The sequence below is a fragment of the Glycine soja genome, chromosome 3 (assembly GCF_004193775.1).
Source record: "Glycine soja cultivar W05 chromosome 3, ASM419377v2, whole genome shotgun sequence".
NCBI classification, from domain to species: domain Eukaryota; kingdom Viridiplantae; phylum Streptophyta; class Magnoliopsida; order Fabales; family Fabaceae; genus Glycine; species Glycine soja.
In genome coordinates this window covers 37,651,418-37,676,220 of record NC_041004.1, presented here as the reverse complement: position 1 = coordinate 37,676,220, position 24,803 = coordinate 37,651,418, and the positions used below count along the sequence as shown (strand labels likewise).

The window sequence follows — 24,803 nt, the reverse complement described above, 5'->3', positions numbered from 1 at the left end:
TGTCATGACAGACATCACTGACCTCAACTCGAGAACCGCCATACTGGTCAGTAATGGAGGCTACACCAAGTTGCTGCAAGGTCTTCTTTGTTTGTGTTCATTATTTAATTGTTTTTATTGGAGCAATTGGATATATTTTAAAATTCATTCTTGTTACGAATCTAGCACGTTGATTTATAGTAGGTTGACAAATATTTTAGAGTGCTTATATTTAGACCAGTTAATATCTAGCTGACCTTTATTTTATCTATATTTTTTTATCAAATTATATTACTATCTAGTTAATATATAGTTCATATCTTCATGCCTTCAATTTTTTATTCTGAAGTTAGAATAACAGGCTGTAAATCACAATTCGACTTAAAACCATCCCTATTTTTGTCAAACCAAAGACCCGATTTTAATGTGAAAGTCACTTTCATGATATTCTTTATACATGCTATAATCCCTATGAAAGGAGAAAAGGTTGATCTAGTTCTTTTTAAGTGTTTTTATTGCTGTTGAGAATTAGAGTTTTATCTTAGTAACACACGTAACAAATGTCTGCATTCAAGGTCAACATAGAATTAGAGAAATATTTTGTTCATGGAATAAACCTTGTTTGTGTTCTTTCTGCCAATCAGAAACAGGTTTTGTGATATTGATGATTATGAATTACACAGAAACAAGAACAAGCCAAAATGTGGAATTTCAATTTGAAGTTTTTTTCTCCCCCAAGCTTGATTTTGTTTTATCACAATCACATATTAGGAAAAGGATTTTTTTTTCCTTTTATGTATAGGAATCAAAGATAGGTTTACAACAACTAACACACTCGATGAACTGAATTAGGCATTTGATATATTAGGAAAAGGATTAAGCCTAGGCACAGGGACACAAATCAATGGATGAGCCCTTGAAAGAGTTAACCCTGGTTTCTCTTCCATGTCAGCAATTTCAATGCCTCCTTTAACCTTCCATTCAAAGCATTGAATCATAGCAGCAAGGTTTGCCTGCACAACCTGCAAAGCAAGTGAGGTTCCAGGACACCCTCTTCTCCCGCTCCCAAATGGAATCATGTGAAAATGTTGCCCCCTCACATCTAACTGCCCCTTCCCACTTCCCTCTTCACTAGCAAACCTCTCTGGCCTGAACTCAAGTGGGTTCTCCCAGTGATTAGGGTCCCTTCCAATAGCCCACACATTAACAAATAACTGAGTCTTTGCTGGAATCTCATAGCCCCAGATAGTGCTGCTTTCTGATGATTCTCTAATAATCATTGGACCTGTGGGGTGAATCCTCAGAGTTTCCTTCACTACAGCTTGCAGGTAAGAAAGGTTGGCAATGTCTGATTCTTCTACTATTCTACCATTCCCTATCACAGCATCAATCTCTTGTCTTGCTCTCTCCATCACATGTGGGTGGTTAATCAACTCAGCTAGAGCCCATTCGGTTGTTAAGGCTGCAGTGTCTGTTCCTGCCATAAACACATCCTGCAAAATTTATAAAATATATTTCATCAGCTTTTTATATTTAACAAATTGAGTGTGTCTAGACAAGCACATGGAAAATTGACTTTAATTAAAATTGATTTCAATCCAATTTATGTTAGATGTTTCTACTCTAAAATCAAGTTCGTAGGTAAAACAGTAAATATTCAACCCAGAGTAAAAATTACTTAAAATTGTTCAGATTAAAATCAATTATAGATCCAAAATTAACTATATAATGTGAAAACTGAATATATAATCATTAATCTAAAATCACGTTAAGTAATATTTCAATGTGATTTTGAATCATTTAAATCCAAACATGCTATTTATTTGCATCATAATAATTTGGTAGAGTAGAAGTCAATGAAAGGAAAATGAAATTTTGGTCACAGACACTGACTTACCAAGATGAAGGCCTTTATGTTCTCTTTAGTCAATTTAATATCAGAGTTCTCATCTTCATGTATGTCCAACAATACATCAAGTAGATCCTTGATATGACCCTCTCCTCCACTACCCTCTTCCCTTCTTTTCTTCCTTTCCTCTTCATGCTTCTTGATCGCCCTCTCCATAATGGCATCAAACCTGTCCCGAATCTCCTTGAGTCCTTTCCCGAACCCCTGCAAATCCCACTTCCTAAGGAACCAAATGAAGTCCGAAACATTAAACTTCCCAGTGAGATGCACAGTGTCTTGCACCAACTTCCTCACCTCTTCAGCCTCACTATCATCTTCAGAACACGTTTGGCTCATAATCATCCTTGACACAATGTTATTCGAGAGCCTCAGTAGTTCTCTCCCAACATCAATGGCCTCAGCTGCCTTCCCTCTCTGAAGCATAAGTCTAAGAAACCTTAAAGTCTCTTGTCTCCTCACAGGTAGAAGCTGACTCAGTGTGTGACCCCCCAGAAGCTCAGACATGCATATTTTCTTCATGAATTTCCAATACGGTCCATATGGCGCGAAAGAGAAGTCCTGCGAGCCATATGTTAGATAATCAACCGCAAAACTTTGCGGGCGGTTGGAGAAGGAGTTTTCGTGAGTTTTGAGGAATTCTTTGGCGGCTTCTGGTGTGGAAGCCACGACACATGGCACGGAGCCAAGGAGAAGGTGCATTATGGGTCCATGGCGGGTGGAGAGCTTGTGAAGAGCTTGGTGAGGTATTGGAGCAAGAAGGTGGAGATGTCCAATGATGGGTAAGGCTAGTGGACTTGGTGGTCTATTAGTCTTGTTCTGTTTTTTGCTGACTATGGCTCGAACCACTATTGTGGAGACTAGCCATATGATGAAAAGTATGATGGTGCCTTGGTAATCAGCCATATTTGATTTGAATGTTTTGCAAGTAAATGAAAATATGCTGATTGTCTCGTATATAAGAAGGACTTCTTCCTCCATACTCTAGCACGAAATTTCTTGTTTATGTTTGATACTGTTTTCTGTTTTGGTAAAGGACATTTATGTATTGCTCTGGCCGGCAACATGTCAGTTTTCAAATTAAGACATTGTGACCAAGTCCAGCCTCTAATAAAATGTCACTATGTTGGTTGTCTTTCTTTGCAAAGAAAGCTCCATTTGTTGAAAGATCGTAGCGGGTCAAATTATATTTACACATATACTGATGCACAGAAGCAGAAGCTTGACGTACTTATAAAAGGTATCTGATATATTTTTCAGAGAATTCTGCTGCATGCTTACGTTTCCTTGCCGCTGTCTTTTATCAGGTTGAAACTGAATCACATGAAAGCATGATAGATTTATTAATAATATCTGATTATTTTTAAGTTGCTGGAAATTCTATATGGCTTATATTTTGTTTGGTTTGCATCACATGAAAGCTTGATATACATATTCAAGAGAAGTTTTTGTATACTATTATGTTACCAAAAGAGTTAAGGACTTGAGGCTTTTAGTAATGTTTGTGAATAGAGTGATAGACTAGAATACTACAATGATGAGTGCATCAAAGTTAAATCCTGTTAAGAATATTCCATATTATTCGTCAGGTTGCATCACACGAAAGTAATACATGAATAATAAAAACCAAATTTCTTTTCCATTTCAGTCGGTTAATTAATTGATTAATTATTTAATCAAGCCATCTCAATCCTTCTCTTAGTGTTTTTTGTTCGGCTTATTCATAACATTTTAGCATCAGGATATGTATGACAAGACTGCTTGCTTATTTGGCAGACATTGTATAGTAGAAAATATCAATGATTTTACTTTCTATCCTAAAAAAAATGATTTTACTTTCTGGAGGAAAACAATATTTTTTTTTCATGAAACCTTAAATATGCCGTAGGTATTGGACGACATAAATGCGCAGATGCAATTCATTGGAGGCAAATAAACCACCAAAGTCCAAAGGTAAATGAGCATATCAACCCAAAAAATAAACATGATATTAATAAAATAAAAGTGATGGGATTTGCACCTCAACTTATATTAATAAAATTAACATTATTAATTCACAGAACAGTATAGCCTTTCGTAACAGAAACCACAGAGTGTCAACAAGAGCATATCTCATAATGCAAGGTAATCCTAGTACTTTTTACAGTGTTTACAGCACTATGTCATTATTTTTTGGAAAGTTGAGTTAAAAAGGATTGAAACAAGTGACAGGGGAACAAACAAGAGGCTTTGCCAATCCAGTAGAAAACGAGGACCCTTCTTCCATACAAACCCTCTCTCCGCCGTTGGATGGAGTCTTAAAACTTCCTTCACGACAGCTTGGAGGTAACGTAGATTTGGAATGTCTGGTTCGTTGACCAACCTGTTAGTTCCCACCACTGTGTTAATCTCTGCCTTCACCTTTTCAAACACTCCTGGGTTGTTCATGATTTCCGCCATTGCCCATTGCAACCCGCTAGGAAAATATCCTTTTGCAACACAACACAAAAACATTACAGCCATTTCAGAGTGCTCACATCATCATGTGACCGTCATTTGTTACTATTAATCGCATCAACAAACAGCATCAATTATTTCAAGTATGAAACCAATTTTACATATTTTTTGAAATGAAGATTACATTCATCTATTTTAAAACACATGAATTAAGATCAAGTTTGACTGAAAATTGAGAGAAACAAAATATGTTTCTTCCAATAATAAATAGAGTAATTACACAAGAATCACTATTTATTTTAAATATCTCAAAACAACAACTCTCATTTTTCTTTATCCTCTTCCTATTTTATCATAAATTCTATCATATTTATATTTTTCCCCCTTTCTTTGCTGAATAACTTGTTGGATGTTGATTAAACATTTTCCTAATAACTATCAAGTGAGAAGAAAAAAAACTTACTAGGAAGAAGGCCTTGATGTCATTCCTTGTTAACCTCACTTGAGCATTTGGATCTTTATAAACTTGAAACAGAATATCCATCATGTCCCGTGTTTTTCACTTCATGTTCCTCCAAGATACGCTCCAAAACCTTATCAAATCTGTCAACTATTCTGACAAGCTTCTTCCCATAGCCAAAATAGTCAAATTTCCCCAAAAACTCCCTCACCAAGCCAAGAACCTCCGCAGCATCATCAACTCTGTCCAAACAGCTAGTGCTCATAGCCATCCGACACAAGATATTGTTGGTCAAAGCAGTGAGCTCAAAGCTCAAATCCATAACCCTACCTTCATTGGAACAAACCATGACATTTTTCAAGAGGCTATTTATCTCCTGCTCTCGCACGTGCACGAAGTGCGCGACCTGCGAGCTCGAGAGAAGCTGAGTCATGCAAAGCTTCTTGATGAAGCGCCAATAAGGGCCATTGAAAAGTGCTGGTGGACTTGGTTGTTTGTGCTTCGTGTGATAAGGGACTTGAAAAGTAAAGGGAATATGAGAAAAGCTATATAGGAGGAGAAGAAGATGTAACACAAAAGGGTAGCACCAGCAGCATCCATGGATGAATTTTTTCAACACACACAGTTTGGTTCTTTTCATTGGAGTGGGAAATGCTTAACAAGTTGTGAAACTTTCAAATACGTGTTACTTGGAGCATCATTATATAAATGAAGTCAGGCTTAGTCATTAGGAGTGTTCTGCTGAGCCCAAATGACCAGGTAGGGTTATTTTTACAAACTTATTTCCTTAAAAGGTCTCTTTTTAAACAATTTTCGGATGGGTCTGTTTTACAAGTTTTTTGCTATTTCTACTAGTAAAACATCGTCATCCTTTTATGTTGCCATTATCAACAGCGGAATAGCACTGTTCCTGTCAGAAAAAAAAAAATTACGTGTTAGTGGGTTTCGCCATCACCCTTGCGAAACACACTATACTGTGTTTATGGAGTGAATCATTTATGTATTTTTTTTATAAAGGGTGATGGCGAAACTTAAATTAGATCAATTCACACAGGAAAAAAAAATATAAAGGATTGTTGTCAGGACGCATTCCTTTTATCAAATATTTTTTTATATAACTAAATTGACCTATAAATTTTTATAATGTTATCAAGTTTTCAGTTATGGTGTTTTGAATATTTTTTTACAGCTTTTATATTTTTTTAAAAAATAATTAAATATTCAAAATTAACACTTATTATTAAAGATTGTTGGCAGAGTACGTAACTTTTATTTTCTTTCGTTTTCTGTCTTCTTTTTCACAAAATTCATATTCTTGAAAATATTTATTCTCAAACATATATCATTTAACTATGAAAATAGTATTATTTAAATAAATATGAAATTTGTAGCTCGGTAATGAATCTGCCGTAACACACAATTTCATTATTTCTATCTACTCGATTGTCTCCCTCTGCTGTAACAAATAGGCCGGTGGGTTTAGATTAACATCAATTGGATAATGCAGTAACCTGAAACAAAGCTAGGCATTGACTAGTAGCTACAAGAAAAACCCTGGAGGTGTGAAGCAAAACCACAGCATGTGTGTTTCGCCAATCTGGACACAGTGAACTTTTTTCTGACAGGGACAGTGTTGTTCCACTGTTCATAATGGCGAGATAAAGGTATTATGCCAAAAAGGGAATGGCTAGGAATGGCAAAAAGCTTGCAAAAACAGGTATTTGGCTTTGTGTGATTTGACTTAAATTAATCACAACAGTTTGAATTGACTTATTAATCAAAATTAAACTAATTATTATTGAATCATAAATTTAGATTTATAGATCTATTCAAATAAAAATGAACCTAACAAAATTTTTAAAATTACTCTTTAATTATTATTAATATTGAGACTCCAACTGTAAACTTTTTAAGATATTATTTTTAGATATATTGTTATTTGTTTCACCTTTTTTCATCTTTATTTCTCTGATTTATAATATTAATAAATTATATTTTTTTCATTTATTTTAATAAATCTAGTTATAATAAATTTATTTGTAACAAATCTGGTTATAATAAAATTTATTGTAAGAAATTAGTTTATAGAAAATAAGTATGATTCATATTATTATAGTGAATATTTTGTTTTAATTTATATTAATCTATTTTAAAATATTATATTAATTGTATTAAATAAATTAATTTTATTATTTTCAAACATTTAATAATATTGTGTTAATTGTATTTAATATTTAAATAAATCATGATATAAAATATTAATTTTAAGAAAAAAAAACTGATCAAATTTAAATGAGTAAAAGTTGTCTAAACCAAATCAAACCACTTATAAAACAATTGAATTTAAATAAAAAATTGAGACGACCTAAGCAAACACCCCTTTTAGTGATGGTGTAAGTTAATATCGAATGATAGTAAAGTGATTTAACTTATTTTCAGCAGGCTTGTATTTAATATTTAAATAAATCATGATATAAAATATTAATTTTAAGAAAAAAATTGATCAAATTTAAATGAGTAAAAATTCGTCTGAACCAAATCCAACCACTTATGAATCAGTTGGATTTAAATAAAAAGTTGAGATAGTAAAGTGGTTTAACCAAATCAAACCCCTTTTAGTGATGCTGTAAGTTAGTATCGAATGATGGTAAAGTGGTTTAACTTATTTTCAGCAGGCTTGCAATATTGTTCGGGATTTGAAAAATTATTTTGGTCTTTTTCTTTTTAATGGTCATTTTATCAGTTAAAATATGTGTGAAATTTTAGATGATAATTTATTTTTTTTAATAAAAAAGGAGTGGTAAAATTCATCGAATAATAAAATTATGAAAGTTAATCGGTAGCATACACAATACAAGGAATTATACATATAAAATGTTTGGGGGAGGAGGAAGAAACGTGGAATGTAAGGTAACCTTCTTTACTTGTTGCACCTCATCCTTTGCTAACTTCACCCGTGAATTTAACATATCCCTCAAATATTCCTTCCCTTATTATAACATCCTTTCTACATTATTTCTCCTTTGTTAACGAACTCTTCAGATGCAGAAGGCCTGGTTCGTAAATAACATCTTTTCTACATTTTTTTTATCTTGCAACTTTCGCCTAAGTCACTGAAATGATGACGTACGAAAGTTACAAATCCAGAATATTTTTACCGTGGGGAAAATACTCACGTATATAATTTCATGGGGAAAAGCTCATATTATAACTTTTTTATTTAAATTTTAAATTATAGATATAATTTATAACTACAAATACATGTTATATTAAGAAAAAAATATAAATTTAGTGGTGGCAATTGCCCCCTTACTTTTGAAAGTAAATCCATCCCTAGACGTACGGGTTGCTTGTGATGATCATCCAGTGGTGAAAAAGCAAAGATGCACACAAATGACAATGGAAGTGCTTGAGCGACACTAGGGTTGTGGGGTGCTTGATGAGGGTGGGGGCATTTTTGTTCGTTTGGGACTTTCTTATATAGTGAAGAAAGCAAATGTTTGGGTGCAAGAAGTAATTGTCCAATATAGCGTAGTCTCACTATAACGGTACCATGCATACTGTTTTCAACCGGTATTTCATGTGAGTCTTTTTTTTTTTATTAATACAAAATCTCGTATGGCGAAGTTTTCATTTAAGTTTTATTTTCTTTAAAATATCTTTATGAAATAAAAAAATATATAATTTTATTTATTAAAAAAATGTCATTTTACTCGCATTTATCACATTTCCGGTTTCATTATTGTTATCAATGGAGATATACGAAAGGGTTAAGTATTTTGATCTTTAGAGCATCTTTAATACAAGTTTTTAATTTGAGCTTTAAAATATTTTTTAATGGATCCCTTATTGTCATCTAAAATTTTAGAACATTCATTAATTTCGCTCCAATACCAGAACTAAACTTGAATTGTTAATTTCACTTTACTAGGTTACATTTTATTGTTTTACTCGTACAAAACTCTCATTTTAACTTGAAAAAATGTGTTTTTAATTCTTAAGCAATATTTGATAGTAGTTGATTATAAAATTAATTTTATAAGAATTCTATAAAACTCATTTTCTTCAATATTAGTTTTAAGTTGCTTAATTTCAAGAATCAACTCAAGCAAACTCAGTTAAAGTTGCTTTAATAAATTTTTAATTTGTTTGTAATATTTCTCATCACGATTTAACAATGATGAAATATGTATATAAATATATTAGTTACATGTCAGTTTATGATATGCTTAAATGCATATACAATATCAGTAAGTAATGCTTAAATATATTTATCGAGAAACTAGAAACATGTTAATACACATGCAAAAGGTAGGTTTTACAAAAGCACAGTCCCACAGCACGGCGACCAAATTATTAATAGTCTCAATATTATTTCCGGCCTCGCGCTCCACGAGTAATAAAAAAATAGACAAGACTTGCGAAACGTGTTATTAGTTTTATATTTTCTGAATGAAATTGCAATTGAGAAGGCCACTATAAGAAACACCCCCTCATAATACTTATAGATCTGTATGCCTTCTCAGCTCTTATCTTAAGATGGCAACCTTGATCGGTTGCCAATACTACTATCTCTTGTTCCTTCTTTGGTTTATCTCTAGCTTAACCTTCTTATTGTTTTTGGACTATCATGTTATGTTTCTACGTGTGAAAATACTACTATTTGGTAACATTCACTCCTTTGACGTTAATAGACCAGTGTCTTCATCGCTGGCTCGTTGCTGGGACCAGTTCAGCCCAGTAATCCCTCTTGGCCTTTATGCAGACTTGCAAACAACACAAATGCTTGCTCTTGCTTTTCATTCCTAGTTGGGGGCATATGATACCAAAGGTTGATAATGTACTGGATGTTGCTCGTGGAAACTGATAAGCATTTATGAAGAAATTATAGTCTATGATGCGTTTGGATTTCTGTAATCTTTTTTTTTTTTTTTTACTTTTTGGTACATTTTGTTGCTTAGTTTATATTTCGGGTTGAATGAGATACAAATTGTAAGAAAAATAATAGTGTGTAAATGGCAAAACTTCCTCAAGTATGAGAGAGACCAAAGATTGATCACACTTTCCATTCATTATCACATTTCATATTATATACCGAATGATTTTAAGCTGGACTGCACTACTGTGCTGCTGGTGCATTTTATTTTTGTCACTTCAGGGAAGATTTTTTATAATTTAAAATATACTTTTAGAGTGTTATTGGCACCATTATTGACACGTAATATATTTTTTATAATTTAAAATATATGTAATTAATTTTTTGTGAGACATTCAAAATACAGTTTTAATTCAAGTTTTAATTAGTATATTTAAAAAATATTTTTAGTTTTTAATTTCCTTTCTAATACCAATGTACGTCCCTGCAATTTTTTTGGATTGGTGTAAGTTTTATTTTATTCTTAAATTAATAACAAGTATTTAAAACATAAATCTTTTATTTCATAAACAAAGTGAAAATCATTCATAAATCCTGTGTAAACAAAAAAATCATTCATAAATCCAATTTGGTACAAGCTAATGCAAATTGGAACACAAAAGTCTATTGCATCATCACAATTTTACCATCATCCCCCTGAACGTTTTTTTTTTTCATAAACAAAGTGAATATCATTGACAAAACTAATTTGGCACAAGTACAGTTAAATTAAACTACATAGCTTTAACTAAAGCCTTCGCGCGTACAATTCAATTATTAACCTGGGTTTGAAAAACATTGTCAGACTTAATACAAGTACAGTTCAGAAAAGGATTAAGATTTGAAGTTTTGAAAAATGAGAACCAAAGAAAGCACTTGCACAGTTGCACTCTTTTTTGCATCAACGTCATTTAAGTGGCAAGCAAATTTAGTTGCCACGTAAACCTTTCTCTGTTGCTACTTAAGCAAGTTAGTTAAAAAATTGTGTGGATCACACGGTTAGCAGAAACTACATTTTGTTAGTCCCCCTTTCACTCCATTGTTAGCTATTCTAATTCTAATTCTAAAATTGAACTAAATCATTTCCAAAGCAATTTGCGCATGCACACAAACATGATATACAAAAAAGGATTCAATGTGAGACAAAAAGCGAAAAGGCAATTGAAGCAAAATGCACACAAGTTGGTAACAAGAATGAATCGATTATTTTCTTGAACGATTGGTACACTAGAAGCAACCCCAACCCGAAATGTATGGGAAATATGTACAACAGGTGCTGGGAATCACTAACCATCACAAGAATGACGGATATATCTATCAACCAACACTACCTAATCAAAAAACAACCTCTAACAAGAAAGTTAGAAAGAAAATAAAAACAAACTAGAGAATATAACTTGCTCCTTCAAGCCCTAAGACGCAAGCGAAGCGAATCAACTCAGTCCAGAATAAAATGACTCTAATACCCCTTGCTCTCTGGCTCTGCCCTGTGAATGAGAATTCCAATCACCTCATGGACATCAATGTGCGAACGCGCTTTTCCCTCTCTGCTTTCTTCGCACTCGGAGTTCTCTTCAGCTTCTTCAGTTCTTCGCGCACGGCTTCCTCAACCTGATCGATGTTGTTAAGAAGCTTCTTCTGCGGCGTCAGAGTCTCCGATTCGTCGTCTTCCGGTAACTCCGAAATGTCGAGGAAGATCTTCGGCACTTTGCTGCCGAACGGCGTTCGGAGCTTCACACCAACGGATTTCGGCGATTTCACCGCAGAATCAGCAGAAGCAGGTTCGGAAGGTTCTGTAACTAATCGATCCGAAGCAGGATCGGTGCTTCCGATTCGCTGGCCTTCGGCTTCTCCTGACCTCGCTCTTCTCCTCTCGATCGCCTAAACATAAAACGAACGCAAACGCAAAAGATTGAATCAAAGAGTGAAAGAAAGAAAGAAACGAAAACGACGCTGCGTTTTAGTTTTGAATTTACCTGAACGACAACAGTAATGTCACGGAGTGGTGTCCTAGGGTACCACGCGGGAAGCACGTTGCGTGACGGAACGCGTCCTCTACCACGTCGAGCAGTTGATGGAGGTGTGTTCTGAGAGCCGGGAGAACCGCTAGCTCTTCCACGGCCGATGGCGGCGGTTCTTTGAGGCGTTCGGAGCGGCGGAGAATCGATGTAGATGAATGAGGCGCGGCGGCGGGCGATGGCGGCGGCGAGGTCGACGACGGTTATGCGACGGTCGCGTGATTCGGGCATGGCTGAAGGGAAAGGGGAGTGAGAGAATGTGATGGTGCCGTGGTTAGGGTTTGGGAGTGTGTGTGTTTGGACACTGCTGGGTTTCGCGAGAGCGAAAGGGAAAAAGGGCTTTGGAGAAAGACCGAAATGGCAAGTTTTCAAAATGATAAAAGGCGCACTTATTATATCGCCGAAATGAAAACTGCATTTTTTCCTGGATAACTCTACTGTCCACGTTCAAAAAATATAACGGTCCGTTTTGAATTTCAAATTTCGCATGGGCGGGATTTGTGTAGATTCAAATTCACTTTTTTAATATTTATTTAAAGAATTGGAATTTTTATTGGACCTTAATCGTATTTGGGCTTTCCGTGCCACAGTGTATAAAGCCATACTGTGTTAATTATTCAACGCACCTCGTTCTTTTACTTGATGCACCCTAAATGCATTATGTGTTAAATATTTCCCCGTATTAATTCTCAACCTAAGTTCCTCGCTGTTATTTCCCTTCTTGTTCAGTTGTTCTGATGTTCACCAAGTAATAAACACTGCTATACAGTTTCAATTTTCGTATAACTTTTTTATTAACAATTTTCTTATAAGATTTCAAAGGATTTTAAAAGACTTTTTTATGATTAAAAAGTCTTGTGGTATTCAATCAAGACTTTTATAAAATATAAACAAATCTTGTGGTATTCAATTAAGACAATAAAGATTTTTTTTTCAGGGCAACAAAATCTGTTGGTATTTAATTGAGATTTCTTACCACTTTTAAAATGTCTTTTGTTATTCAAAAGTAAATAGATTTTGATGGATTCTTTTGTGGAATGGATTTTGAGAGACTTTTTAATTAGAAATACACATAAAATACTCCTCCAACAATCTCACCCAAACCCTTGAGACTTTTCATAATCTTTCAAAGACTTTTTCTTCTCCTGCCGAACAAGACACAAACCACAACCAGGTTCATTCTCTTACAACTTTTCAATCAATTTTACCTATTTTTTTAATGACAATCGATAGTCAATATTGTTCATACTATATGTATATTACGCAAATCAAAAGAAAAGGGTGTTGTATATGCTTCAAGATTTCGTATTCATATTGTTTTCAACGTCCAGGCAATGAATATGCATCAAAAGAATGACAATTGATATGCATCAAGATTTCATATTACTTTTTTTTTAGTACTATATATGCAAATCAAAATAAAAAACTCTTTTTTTTTTCTGTTTCTTCAACTTGTTTTTTTACAACGTCCATTATTATTATTATTATTTTCTTGTGTTATTATTAAAATGTTAATTATTAATGTGTTATTATTATTTTTTTGACAGCGTGTTATTATTATTATTATTGTGTTAATAATTTTTTAATTGTTTTTTGATTGAGAGGATATTTGGTATTTTTAAATCGCGGTTCACAATTTTTAAGTCAGCACCTCCATTTCTATTTAAAACACAAGCAGAGCTTGTGTTGGCATGTGCAGCACTTCATAATTTTCTTCGCAAAGAATGTCGTTCTGATGAATTTCCAGTGGAACCTACTGACGAGTTTTCATCTTCATCTTCAGTGTTACCAAATTACGAAGACAATGATCATGAACCCATTGTTCAAACACAAGAGCAGGAACGAGAAGATGCTAATATATGGAGGACTAATATAGGTTCAGATATGTGGAGAAATGTTAATAATTAGGCGAACATGAAGTGAGAATCACTTTGTTATTATTTTTTTAGGCAATAATGACTTTGTTATTAAAAGGTTTAAAATTTCTATCGTTTTTATTTTCTTTATTCAAACATTATAATTTATTTATCATCTTTTTCATTCACTTTTGTAACTTTCGTTATTTTTTTGTTTAAAATGTACTAATCTTTCAAAATCTTAAGAATCCATAAAGTACTTTGAAATCTTAAAAATCTGTGTTAGAAATCCATTAAAATTTTGGGTTAAGAATCCTGATTGTAAAAAGTCTTTTAAAAAAAATCTTTTAAAATCCCACAAAATCAATACAATCCCACATAATCTTTTAAAATCTTCAAGATTGTTTTTGTCAAAATATTCTCTCAAAATCCCAATCTAATACACCCTCCTTAAACCAAAACGAATTGACCTGGGAAATAGAGGATTTGGTTTTACTATATACACCAATGCAAAAAAAAAACGCAGATGCTGAATTTTGAATAAAGCCTACTCAAACGGCTCTGCTGATTTGTAAGTGATTTGTACATAACGGTTGGATTAATTACTTTGACCAATTGCACCAAACTGAACATTAATTTTTGGTTTTATTTCTTAAGATTCATCATTAATTTAAAGATATACAGTTTGTTTTAATTCTTAGGAGTAGTTATATTAACAAATTTCAATCTCTTAAAAAACCAAATTTCAATAATCAATCGCTCCTTAATTTTGATATTCAAGGTAACTAAGATGAGTTTGTTGATTGCTCTTCTATTCATTAAAAACCTTAAATATGTTATTATTGTATTCCTTGTCAAAAAAAAAATGTTCTTATTGTATTTTGATCTAATTCCAGCCAAAAAATACAAAAGTTTAAATACATAGATAATATTTGTATAAAACCAAAGCTGTCGTTTTACGAGTAATTTGTATTTAATAGAATTATCAGATACCCACAGGCACGTACACGTCTAAAAATGTTGAAGCCTTATGCAAATTTTGTAGTTTTTCTTTTGTACAGGAATGCAAATATTTTACTTTTTTTAAAAATAAACAATACATTTCATTACCTTGGTCTTGATCATACAAACATTACATACCATACGAGAAGGGGTGGGTAAGCGGGTCGGTCCGTCCCGCGTAAGGTCCGTCCGCAACGAACCGGGTCAATCCGTCCCGTTTCTTACACGGATCAAATAGATTGGTCCGCCCCCGTGGGTCAAACGGGACGGTCCGTGGGCCTAGTTTTAAAAGAATTTCAATTTTAATAAAAATACAATACAATCAAATTAAGTTTAATACAGATGTAAATAAAATCTCAATAATTAGTCAATTACATCAATAAAATAAATAATGTCTTAACAAAAGAAAATCCAAGTAATAAATCTAAAATATGAAATTTAAACATCTCCAACAACAAATGATTTCATATTTAAAGTAGTTTTAGCCTTCTCCATCACCACATTTAAGAATACAACAACAATGAATCAGTCCCAATAAAAATAAGATAAAAACAAATTATAGAGAGAGAAGAGATGTACTTTGCGTGGTGACGCGGTGGTGGGTCGAGACTGTGCCGTTGTGGTGTGTCGCGTGACTGCGTGAGTGTAAGTCCCGTTTTGTTTTCCTTGTAGGAGAAAGAGTTGTATGACTTGCACGCGTGGGTGAGTTTGTGGTGGAGAAAAACCGTGAGAAGGAAAAGAGTTCTTAGCCTGTTATAATAATAACTGGTGAATATGATGTGTGTTATTTTTTATAATAAAAATATATTGAAATATCTTTAAAAATATTTATTTAACAATTATTTTTAGCTTAAATGATAAGAATTGATATTTTTAGTATTTGTGGCTTGCAAATATGAAAAGGATAGATTAAAAGAAAAAAAATCAAGAAAATATCAAAAAGGAAGATTTTTAGTATGTTATCACTTATCTTTTTTTATCTTAATTTTTTATTTCTGTTATTTTTTATTTTTCTTATCTTATCCTTTTTTATCTTTATCATCTTTTAATTTAAATATTTTATTTTTATCTTTAAATCTTTATTTTAAAAGAAAAGTTTGAAGTGAAAAAGAGAAAATCAAACATAATATAATTGAATGAGGGTCACACAAATTAAACTTAATGCGGGCTGCGGGCAACCCGCGGACCCCACGGGCCAAACCCGCGTAATCTGCGGGTTAAGCGGGACGAGCCCAAAAATATAACATAACCATGGACCGTTTAAAAAAATTGGTCCGTAACCCGCACGGATCACGAGCCCCGTAGACCAATCTATAAACCTGGACCCGTTTATCCACCCATACGAGAAATTTGATACAAAGCTACCAAAAGACCCTAAGGTATATATAGGGCTAATTCTATAGTTGATTTTATTCTAATATAAATTTTTGTCTTTAATTTTATTCTTCTAAAATTTTGAATTGCAAAATTGATAATTATTGTTCAATAATAGTGCAATTTCAAATCTCACTCTAGGGAAATTCATTCCATCACTAATATGCAAATAATTCATCTCAAATCAAATGTAAAAAAGTTTAATTCTGGTTTTTTTTACGACAACAATATTTACAAATTGCAAGCATTATTAAATTGCATGCGTTTAAAAAGATTGTTTTAATACAGTTTAATACTTCTAAATGGATTGCCTAAAAAAAATACTTCTAAATGGATATTAATTTGTTTTGTTAGTATTTCACTTAGTACCATACGTTTAGGGGGAAAGTGAAAAACACTAATATCAAATTAATACTCATTAAAACTTAAATTTGTTCCAAGATCATTACAATATTTTCAATTAATATTCTTTTAAATTTAAATAAAAAGTCTAAAGTGATTAAACATTTTAAATTTAGATCAAATAATTGTTAATAAAAGAAAATAAATTGTTTTGATATGTATAAAAATACCTCAAGCTAAAAGAATTAATATTTTTCCATAATTCTGCTTTTGATCCCTATAGAATTTTAATCCCTCTAGTTTCAGTTATTTAAATCAAGTTCTCGTACTTTTAAAATTTAGTCCAACTCTTAATTTACCGTCAAAGTTCTAAGTGGTGCTAAAAATTGGAGTTTGAAAGTTGAAAAAGCTTGATTGTGAAATTTGAATATATTATCCTACGCTTTAAAACTAAGCACAAGACCAATAGAACACTAAATATATTGATATATGCATGAAAAACATATTATATACAACTTAAATGTGTGGAAAATTAAAAATGCATACAAATTTATATTTATTTAGTTTCCCCATAATTAGGATCTTAGGTTTTTCAATAGTACTATTTTTATAAATTTTGATCCTTTGAATCAATTATAAAACTAATAAAATAAATTATTAGTTAGAGTTTAATCACTCTTAAAGTTCATTATTTCTCCTCAAAAGTGTATTTTACAAGATTAAACTTAAATTATTCTTCACAGACTAAGTGTATGTTACCATTTGAGCTACACCTATTAAGTAAAAATGTATACGTATTTATTACCCGTAAATAAAATATAATGTTATAAAACTAAATAAATCGAATTTTTTTTAATACTAATTATCTTAATAGGATTTGATCACTGAGTAATAAATTTTTTCCTTTTAGTGACCGAAATAAGATATTTTTATTAATGTGATAATAGTTTTATCCATCACTAATAATACTTTATTCCAGTTTCTAAGATAATCTTGTTTTTCTTCTCAAAAAAGATAACCTCGTTTTTAAAATTAATTATGATTTTGATCTCTAAAAAATATAATTATTTTTTATTTTTGTAGTTTAAGAAAAAAATCTTTTGATTTTAGTTGATGCTATTAAGTTACAATACTAACTGATGACATAACTAAGATATTAGTGGTTCATATTATATATTTCGGATAGTTAATTTAAGTTATATATAATAGAAGTACTATAATGACAAGGAGGTTTAAATAATTTTTATCAAAGGTGTCCTCAAAACCATTGTGTAAAGACTAATTCCACTCATAGTGCATACATGATTGTCGCTGGACCAAAAGAATTTTACACAAGATAAAAGTAAAATACAAATTTTCTTGCTATATAAATTGTTTCCATTCACATAAATACAATAGAACCTTACACTACTGCGTCAATCATTTGAATTATACTAATTTGTGTCTTAAAAGATTCAATTACACAAATATTAAAAAAACTAGTTTAAGTGCAATAAAAAAAACTAGTTTAAGTTCATTAAAGCCAATTATTATACACTGGATCAAGAGGTTTATAAAAGAAAATTTGCAGCCTGACCGTAGTAGTAAGTAATAAGTACAATTGCAATACGTTTCATTAAAATAATACTTCCAAGTACATGCTACGTAATTTACCTACACCCCTTATTCTGATTGTTGGCCTTGTATATTATAATGCAAATTGAAAGCAAACCCAAAACAATTAGCCGCCAAAATGGAATGGAATCAATTCATATATGAAAAACCACTTTTATCAACTAACATCAGTAATATCACATGATAGCATGTCATAATATATGACATTTATGCACTAGTTGAGTTACTGGAGTAGTATTATTATTAAATAAGGTTATTTGCAATTTAGGTATATGTTAGTAATTTTTTTTGATAATTTTTTTAAAAATAAGTCTATACTAATAACTGCATCATGTCATTAACATTCTAGTATTAAAGATGTCTTTCCATTCCACCATTTTTTCAAACAAAACAACATGTAATAAATCATAGACATAGACACAACTCATATTTGATCAACATCTTCTTTATTTTATTTATTTTCATTTCCTTTCTTATCAGGCTTTTGAAAAAGAATTAACTAAATAGAAATGATACATGCAAAGTGAAGAGTATCATTTTTTTTTCCAAATATTAGTAATAGAAAAAATTGAGAGAATCTTTTCCCATTTGACCGACATATAATATCAACTTACTCCTATTATAGCTTTAATTAGAAAGTTTAATGGACCAACATCATTGACATAATTAAATAGTAGCTAGTAAAATATTGACATAATTTGTCTGTATTTTATTTCTTTTTACATCTTAAAACGATGAACATTTGTCATAAACATTTGTCCAGGCTTTACCAACAAAAAATTATATCATCTATACATTACGTTCATCATCATAGCATTATAAATTTAAAAAAAAAACTATAATAAAGGATCACTTCATGCTTATGAAATCAAATACAATTAAAAAAAAAACCTATATTTTCGTAGGTGCACTAAGATCAACAAAACACTAGAAATACATATCAATACCGGCCAGAATAATGAAACTTTCTTGAATATAAAGGATTAAAATAAAGTTTTTATTTTTGTCATACTAAAATAAAATTTTAAAAAATATAAAGGATAAAAATAAAATATTTAAAACTTGAAATAAAAATTTTGAAAATATAAAAGATTAAGATGAAATTTTTAAAATTTAATATACAAAATAAAATAATATTAAAATATAATAGATTAAAAATGATATTTAACTTTCTTTTTTATATATAGATCAAATGATATTCTAAAACTTTCAACAAAAAATTTCATCTATAAATCGAATGCAATGTCCTATTGAGACATACTAGTACTAGTTCATAAAAACATACTCCTCTATAGTTGATAAAATTTCCCACAAATTTAATTCATGGTACAAACTAACATCCTTATCCACAAATTTAGTGATAATTGCTATGGATACGTAATTTGTGTAAGTAAATTACACAACAATTATTTGATTTTCTTTTTCTTATTGTTTCTTTTTGTGTTAAATATTAAGAATTTAATATCTTCTAAGTTTTTATCGAATAGGTGCTAAAACTAGTAAATTTATAATATTTTTGGTGATATATTTTTTGTAGAGACACAAGAAAAGACATGAAAGAGAGTTGAACAACTGAAGGGTCACGCTCAGCACGCCACCCTCGCTCAGCGCATGAAAACCACTCAGTGCAACAACTTCGCTTAGCGTCATAAGTCACATGGAAAGTCAATTGCCAAGTGCATACGCACTCAGCGCATGGTCACTTATCCAACTGGACCCTTTTGCGTCGCGCTCAACATACAATCAATGTTGAAAAACATGACTATGTTGCGTTTAAGAGGGGAAAAAGGAAGGAATTGAAGGGATTCATTCCATTGAGCATGAAAAGCTAGGGCATGTCCATTGGAGAGAGACCCACTCATTGGATTTTTTCATTTCCTTTTCTCTCCATTTTCTTTCATTCTCTTCCATTTCCTTCACCCCTTTCTTGTATTTGTAAGTCTCTCATGACAATGAGAGGCTAAACCACCCATTATTGGAAGCTTAACAACCAAACACTCCTGATGTAATGATTCTAACTATCTACTTAATGCTATTCTAGTATTATTGTTTTTTCTGTACTTATTATCATGTTTGTGGTTTGATCATCCATGCTCATTAAATGTTATAGAATTTAGGCATTGAAAAATGTTTATCTCTTAAGAACTAAAAAAAATCTAAGTAATTTATCTCTAGGGATAAAATGATGTTATTTAACCTATTTTATGCATCCATGTTCGTAATGTAATTTGTCTAATTAACCTCTTAAGGAATTAGGAGAGAAATTAGGTAGGTTAGGCTCTTTCATGCGAGGAATAATGGTTAGAGCATGCAAGTGGATGTAGGTAATAAATGAAATAATATTGAATAGAGAAAAATCAATAAGGTTGCATCTAAAGTAGTTCTAATAAGCTGGGTCTCCAACATGTTCGTAATTATACATCAACCATCATTTTATTGTTCTGAGTGTTTGTTTTCTCGTCCTTACACATGCTAATTCTATAGTTTAATTTTATGTCAAATTTACAATTAAACGTCACATGTTGCAAATATTCTATTGAATTCATTAATTGCTTATAATCGGATATATATAAACCCTGAATATTGTCAAAATCCTTGTGGACTCGATACTCGTCTTACCATTTTAAAATGCTACTTAGACGAATTGATACATTTGTCAACAAATTAACATTTAACTGGATAATCTACTATGAACACGACCGGATTGAAGCGAATTACACTTGGTATTGAACGGTTTTGTTTGGGATTATTATATAAGGGCCCTCCAATCGACATGACTTTGTTGCAATACAAGCAAGTTGGCCAGATGAGACTAACATTTGCTCCCCACATCATTCATGTAATAGACCCTAAATGTCAAAATTCAAATGATATTTTTTGTTCATAAAATGAAACCCTTTAAAACGACTTCTGTTTTTCGTCTTTATCTTTCAAGTTGAATTGAAGCCCGTGTTGATTACTTGATTTCAACCTATTTGCTATTTTGAGTGTAACAATCAATCTTTTACGTCAAATTCTTTAACCATTCCCGGAATCTCTGTTTAAGTATCCATCCAAGCGTGGAGTACCTCATGGCTTATTCGGTCATACCTGCATCACTTTTTAATTTCTTCAAACAACCTGGCAGCCCTAACAATAAAATGAGAAAATCAAAGTATCTCTGCAATATTGAATTGCTCTCCATAAAAAAGAATAGTCAATGTTCATTTTCATTTATATCTAAGATAATATGTATTAAGACAAGCTTACTCGAGTCATTTCATTTATAATGCATCAATTCAATAACAAACGACACATAGTACTAATCCAAATTCTGCCAAGTCTTTGATAACTATAGGGGGAAAAAGAATAACGCTAAAATTAATTCCTTAGAATTTTTGTATACAGAATTATGATTTATTGTCTGTGTGGCTGGAACCCCCGTTAACTCAAAATACACAATGTAGCAATGAAGAGTTAAAAGCTGGCTTTCTGCATCTTATATTAGCTTTCTTGATCTATTTGATTTTTCAGCACGTCAAAATATAAAACCCGGGTCCTATTCAAGTTTTGCATAGTTCCTTTTATTACCTGTACAAAAGAAACTCAAGCAACTCGATCTGCTTCTGACTTCTGCATGTTTATACATTTGCATTTAGCCCGTTTATCGCTCAGAGTCTGCATAAACCATAAAGGTATTAAAAAAAACGTCAGTGCATACATGAAAAAGTCATTAACTGCATGGCATGGTTATCAAACTTCCTTCTGCCATTGAGTACCTTGAATTGTTTCTGAAGATCTTTTATGTAGTCTAAAGCCAAGTCCAACATCTCTGCTGTGCTAGTTTGCTGCCAATAACTCAAGAATGTTAACATTACAAACACAAAATACACTATTAATCATAGGACAAATAAAATTGTGTGATGGATCTTACCTTGTCCATGGTTGGAACAAGCTCTTGCAATTTTCTTATTCGTTCACTGATCCTTGTTCTTCTCACCTGAAAATAATAATCTCTTACTGTTGTAGTACAAGTATAAGGTGAAATTCACATCGTTGAAGAATAGAAATATTGAACATCATAAGTGAAAGAAAGACCCATAAACGTGAGTCGTATTTAATCCCCTCGGCTTCATTGTATCAAATGTTTTTTAAAAATAAGTTTTGGCAAATATAGATTATATATATTTTACAAGGAAACAGAATCTGAGATTGGAAAATATAGATTATATATATTTTACAAGGAAACCTGAGTCCTTACCCTTTCGGCAATGCTTCGAGGATGAGTAGCAAAGCCTCTCTTTGCTCTGATTTTACAAGGAACAGAATCTGAGAACTGAAGCAAATTATCCATAGCAAACATCTCCGACGACGTTCTTGGCAAACTCAAATGATGCGAAAGCCTTTGAACTTGATTTCCTGGCTCTCCATTCTGAGTACGCCAGCAAATTTGCATAAAGAACACTAATTGAAACTAGAAATACACAATACGAAAATTAAAATTTCTACATACCTGAGAATCAAAAAGTAACTCATCATTACTACTTCGCTGTCTTTTGGGGTGTGAGGGCTCATTCCAAGAAGCATAAGGGAATCCAGGACCATAATATCGAGCATCACCATTGCAACTTCCCTGTCTCCCATCCTCAGGTCTAGTTACCCTAATACCCTCCGTGCCCATTTTGGAGGTTGGTGATAGCATTCCCAAGGAAGAAGAAGGACTTATTGATGAGAAGCTAATGTGATTCTTCATTCTGTTCATAGATAGACTAAGTTCACCATCATTGCCATTGACCCCACTATAGTTTCCAACACCTTTCATAGCATCATACCCTGTAATTTACAAACATAAATTACTTCTCAATAACAGCCGAAAAGAAAGATATAAGATAGATTGAATGATTAAGGAAAAAAAGAAAAAAGGTCGCAAGTTCGAGTTGTTTCCTAAAAAAACTATAACCGAGAATGAAGACTTTCTTCTTTACAACACAATATATGTCAACGTGTATGTCAAAAGCATATAGATTCTCAAACTCAAGTTACTGCAAAAGTATGAAAAAACATAAGCTTAAATTCCCAATATTGTGTTCCGTACAAGCACCACAGCTTTTTGTTTAACATCAAGCATTTATTTAACTCTTCAAAAATCGAATCTTGGTCTGCGAATCATAAATAATTTTATATCTAACCACTTCAATATATCATTGCTGTCTAATTTCAAAAGTCAATTGAATTCAGTCTAGCTACAAACCATCTTCCACAAATTTTATTTCATCCAGCATAAAATATTTTCCATGTGGTGCTTAAAAAACGTATGGACATCGAAGAAAACATAAAAATGACCTAAAAAGTGGAGAAAAAGAAACGATTCAACAAAAAAACTGAATACAAAACAAGTAGGGTACCGTTCTGAAAGGAGATGTTGTTAGAGAAATGGCCAGCAGGGAAGCTACTTTGCCTGAGAGAATTGGAATCAAAGCTTTTCGCACTTTGATCGATTCCCATAGAACCCAACATCATAGCTGAAGTTACAGTACTCCGAGAGGGTAACATAGAAGCGCTATACCCCTGTTGGGAATTCATGCGACTCAGAGGTGATGATGCTGATGACTCCTTCGCAGGTTTACTATTATTAGAAACCTTATTATCCACGAATTCTCGTAAGGTAGGCGACGACGTCGTATCGTGGGTGTCCCCGGAATTCAAGAATCTCAAAAATGGTTCAGAGCCCTCCCATGCGTTCCCATTAGTATTGGCAGCAACTTCGCCTTGTTGTTTGAAATTCGCGGTAGGGGCAGAGCGAAATCGAAGTAACCCAGAATTGGGTTGTTGGTGTTGCTGCTGAACATGGTAACGCGAATTCGAATCCATAATAACTTAGTGTTTGCTAAACGAAAGGGAACAAAGTCAAGGTTATATAAGAGGCCAGAGAAAAGGAGAGATGTGACGGGTTTAAATTTCTTACAAACAAAAATTAGTAAAATTAACATTTATCGATAAAAAAAACATTAAAAGGCTATAGAATCATAATGGGAAGTGAAAAAATGGTGTGTGGGCGTGTGTATGAGAAGCAACCCAATTGGGAAGGAAAAGGCAACCTTGGTTGCACAAAATTCAAGGAGGGATTATAAAGGGAAAGGTTGAGGGGTCGGTGTTGTGCAGAAGCGGAACAGATAAACACCCACAAGCAGATATGTATCGTATACAAAAAGATGAGTTAGTGCACTTTCAGAAAATTTATTATTTTTGCTTTTTGACAGAAAAGAGCAAGATCTCGTGAGTGTAGAGAGCTGCACGAGGAAGAGAGAGAAAGAGAAGAAACTCAACTGAGGCCAGGCAACTAATATTTAAGAGAAATTATATACTTTTTTCAGACACCAGACACAAAATACCACCAAATAACTTAATTAACTGATATAGGATCATTTTAAATTTGAAGTTAAATAATTGAAGAAATAATTTTATCACTTATAATACTATTTGTTCAAACATAATTATTTTTAATGAAATTTGATTGAGAAAATATAAAGGAGAGAAAATAAAATAGAAAGAGAAGTTGTAGAACCGAGATAGAAAACAAAAATGTTTTAAAAATGCCATATGAATGAGTACAATTTAATATTTAATTTTGTCTTTGCGGGACAATTTTTTATATGATATACTTTTGCAGTACGATTACAGGAGTACTTCAACCAGCGTCACAAGACTGGATACTGTTTGTCTGTTCTTAGATTGCTTGATAATTCCAAACACAGGAAATATTACTTTAATTGACTACATTATAAAATTTATTTGGTAGTACAATTTCTTGTTCATTTACAGCAAGATATTTCCACATTGAAAATTATAAAATTAATCCTCGAAATATAAAGATGATTAAAATTAATTTTGTTTTTTTTTAATGAAATTGAATTTCTGTAAA

At 32.2% G+C, this 24,803-nt stretch overlaps 4 protein-coding genes across 6 annotated transcripts; all 4 read right to left on the bottom strand.

The window, feature by feature from the left end:
* Positions 1-600: 600 nt before the first annotated feature.
* On the bottom strand, positions 601-2,897 carry LOC114406752 (cytochrome P450 93A2-like). The gene is made up of 2 exons (XM_028369551.1): positions 1,877-2,897; positions 601-1,472 (listed from the first exon to the last, which is right to left on the bottom strand). The coding sequence occupies exons 1-2, from the start codon at positions 2,864-2,866 to the stop codon at positions 828-830; spliced, it is 1,635 nt and encodes a 544-aa protein (XP_028225352.1). The 5' UTR covers positions 2,867-2,897; the 3' UTR covers positions 601-827.
* A 1,145-nt stretch (positions 2,898-4,042) lies between these two features.
* Positions 4,043-5,381, bottom strand: LOC114405238 (beta-amyrin 24-hydroxylase-like). The gene is made up of 3 exons (XM_028367856.1): positions 5,369-5,381; positions 4,848-5,297; positions 4,043-4,353 (listed from the first exon to the last, which is right to left on the bottom strand). The coding sequence occupies exons 1-3, from the start codon at positions 5,379-5,381 to the stop codon at positions 4,043-4,045; spliced, it is 774 nt and encodes a 257-aa protein (XP_028223657.1).
* Positions 5,382-10,878: 5,497 nt separating this feature from the next.
* Positions 10,879-12,131, bottom strand: LOC114406751 (protein POLYCHOME-like). Its single transcript, XM_028369550.1, has 2 exons — positions 11,673-12,131; positions 10,879-11,577 (listed from the first exon to the last, which is right to left on the bottom strand). The coding sequence occupies exons 1-2, from the start codon at positions 11,943-11,945 to the stop codon at positions 11,203-11,205; spliced, it is 648 nt and encodes a 215-aa protein (XP_028225351.1). The 5' UTR covers positions 11,946-12,131; the 3' UTR covers positions 10,879-11,202.
* An 8,415-nt stretch (positions 12,132-20,546) lies between these two features.
* Positions 20,547-24,210, bottom strand: LOC114406750 (transcription factor bHLH130-like). Of its 3 annotated transcripts, none has more exons than XM_028369547.1 (7): positions 23,287-24,210; positions 22,395-22,714; positions 22,143-22,313; positions 21,816-21,881; positions 21,661-21,729; positions 21,473-21,559; positions 20,547-21,031 (listed from the first exon to the last, which is right to left on the bottom strand). In XM_028369547.1, exons 1-6 carry the CDS (start codon positions 23,750-23,752, stop codon positions 21,488-21,490), a joined length of 1,164 nt encoding a protein of 387 aa, XP_028225348.1. In that variant the 5' UTR covers positions 23,753-24,210; the 3' UTR covers positions 20,547-21,031; positions 21,473-21,487. The 3 variants fall into 3 exon arrangements, with proteins under 3 accessions (XP_028225348.1, XP_028225349.1, XP_028225350.1); XM_028369548.1 differs by having other exon boundaries at positions 20,547-21,022; XM_028369549.1 differs by having other exon boundaries at positions 20,551-20,992.
* Between the last annotated feature and the right edge of the window lie 593 nt (positions 24,211-24,803).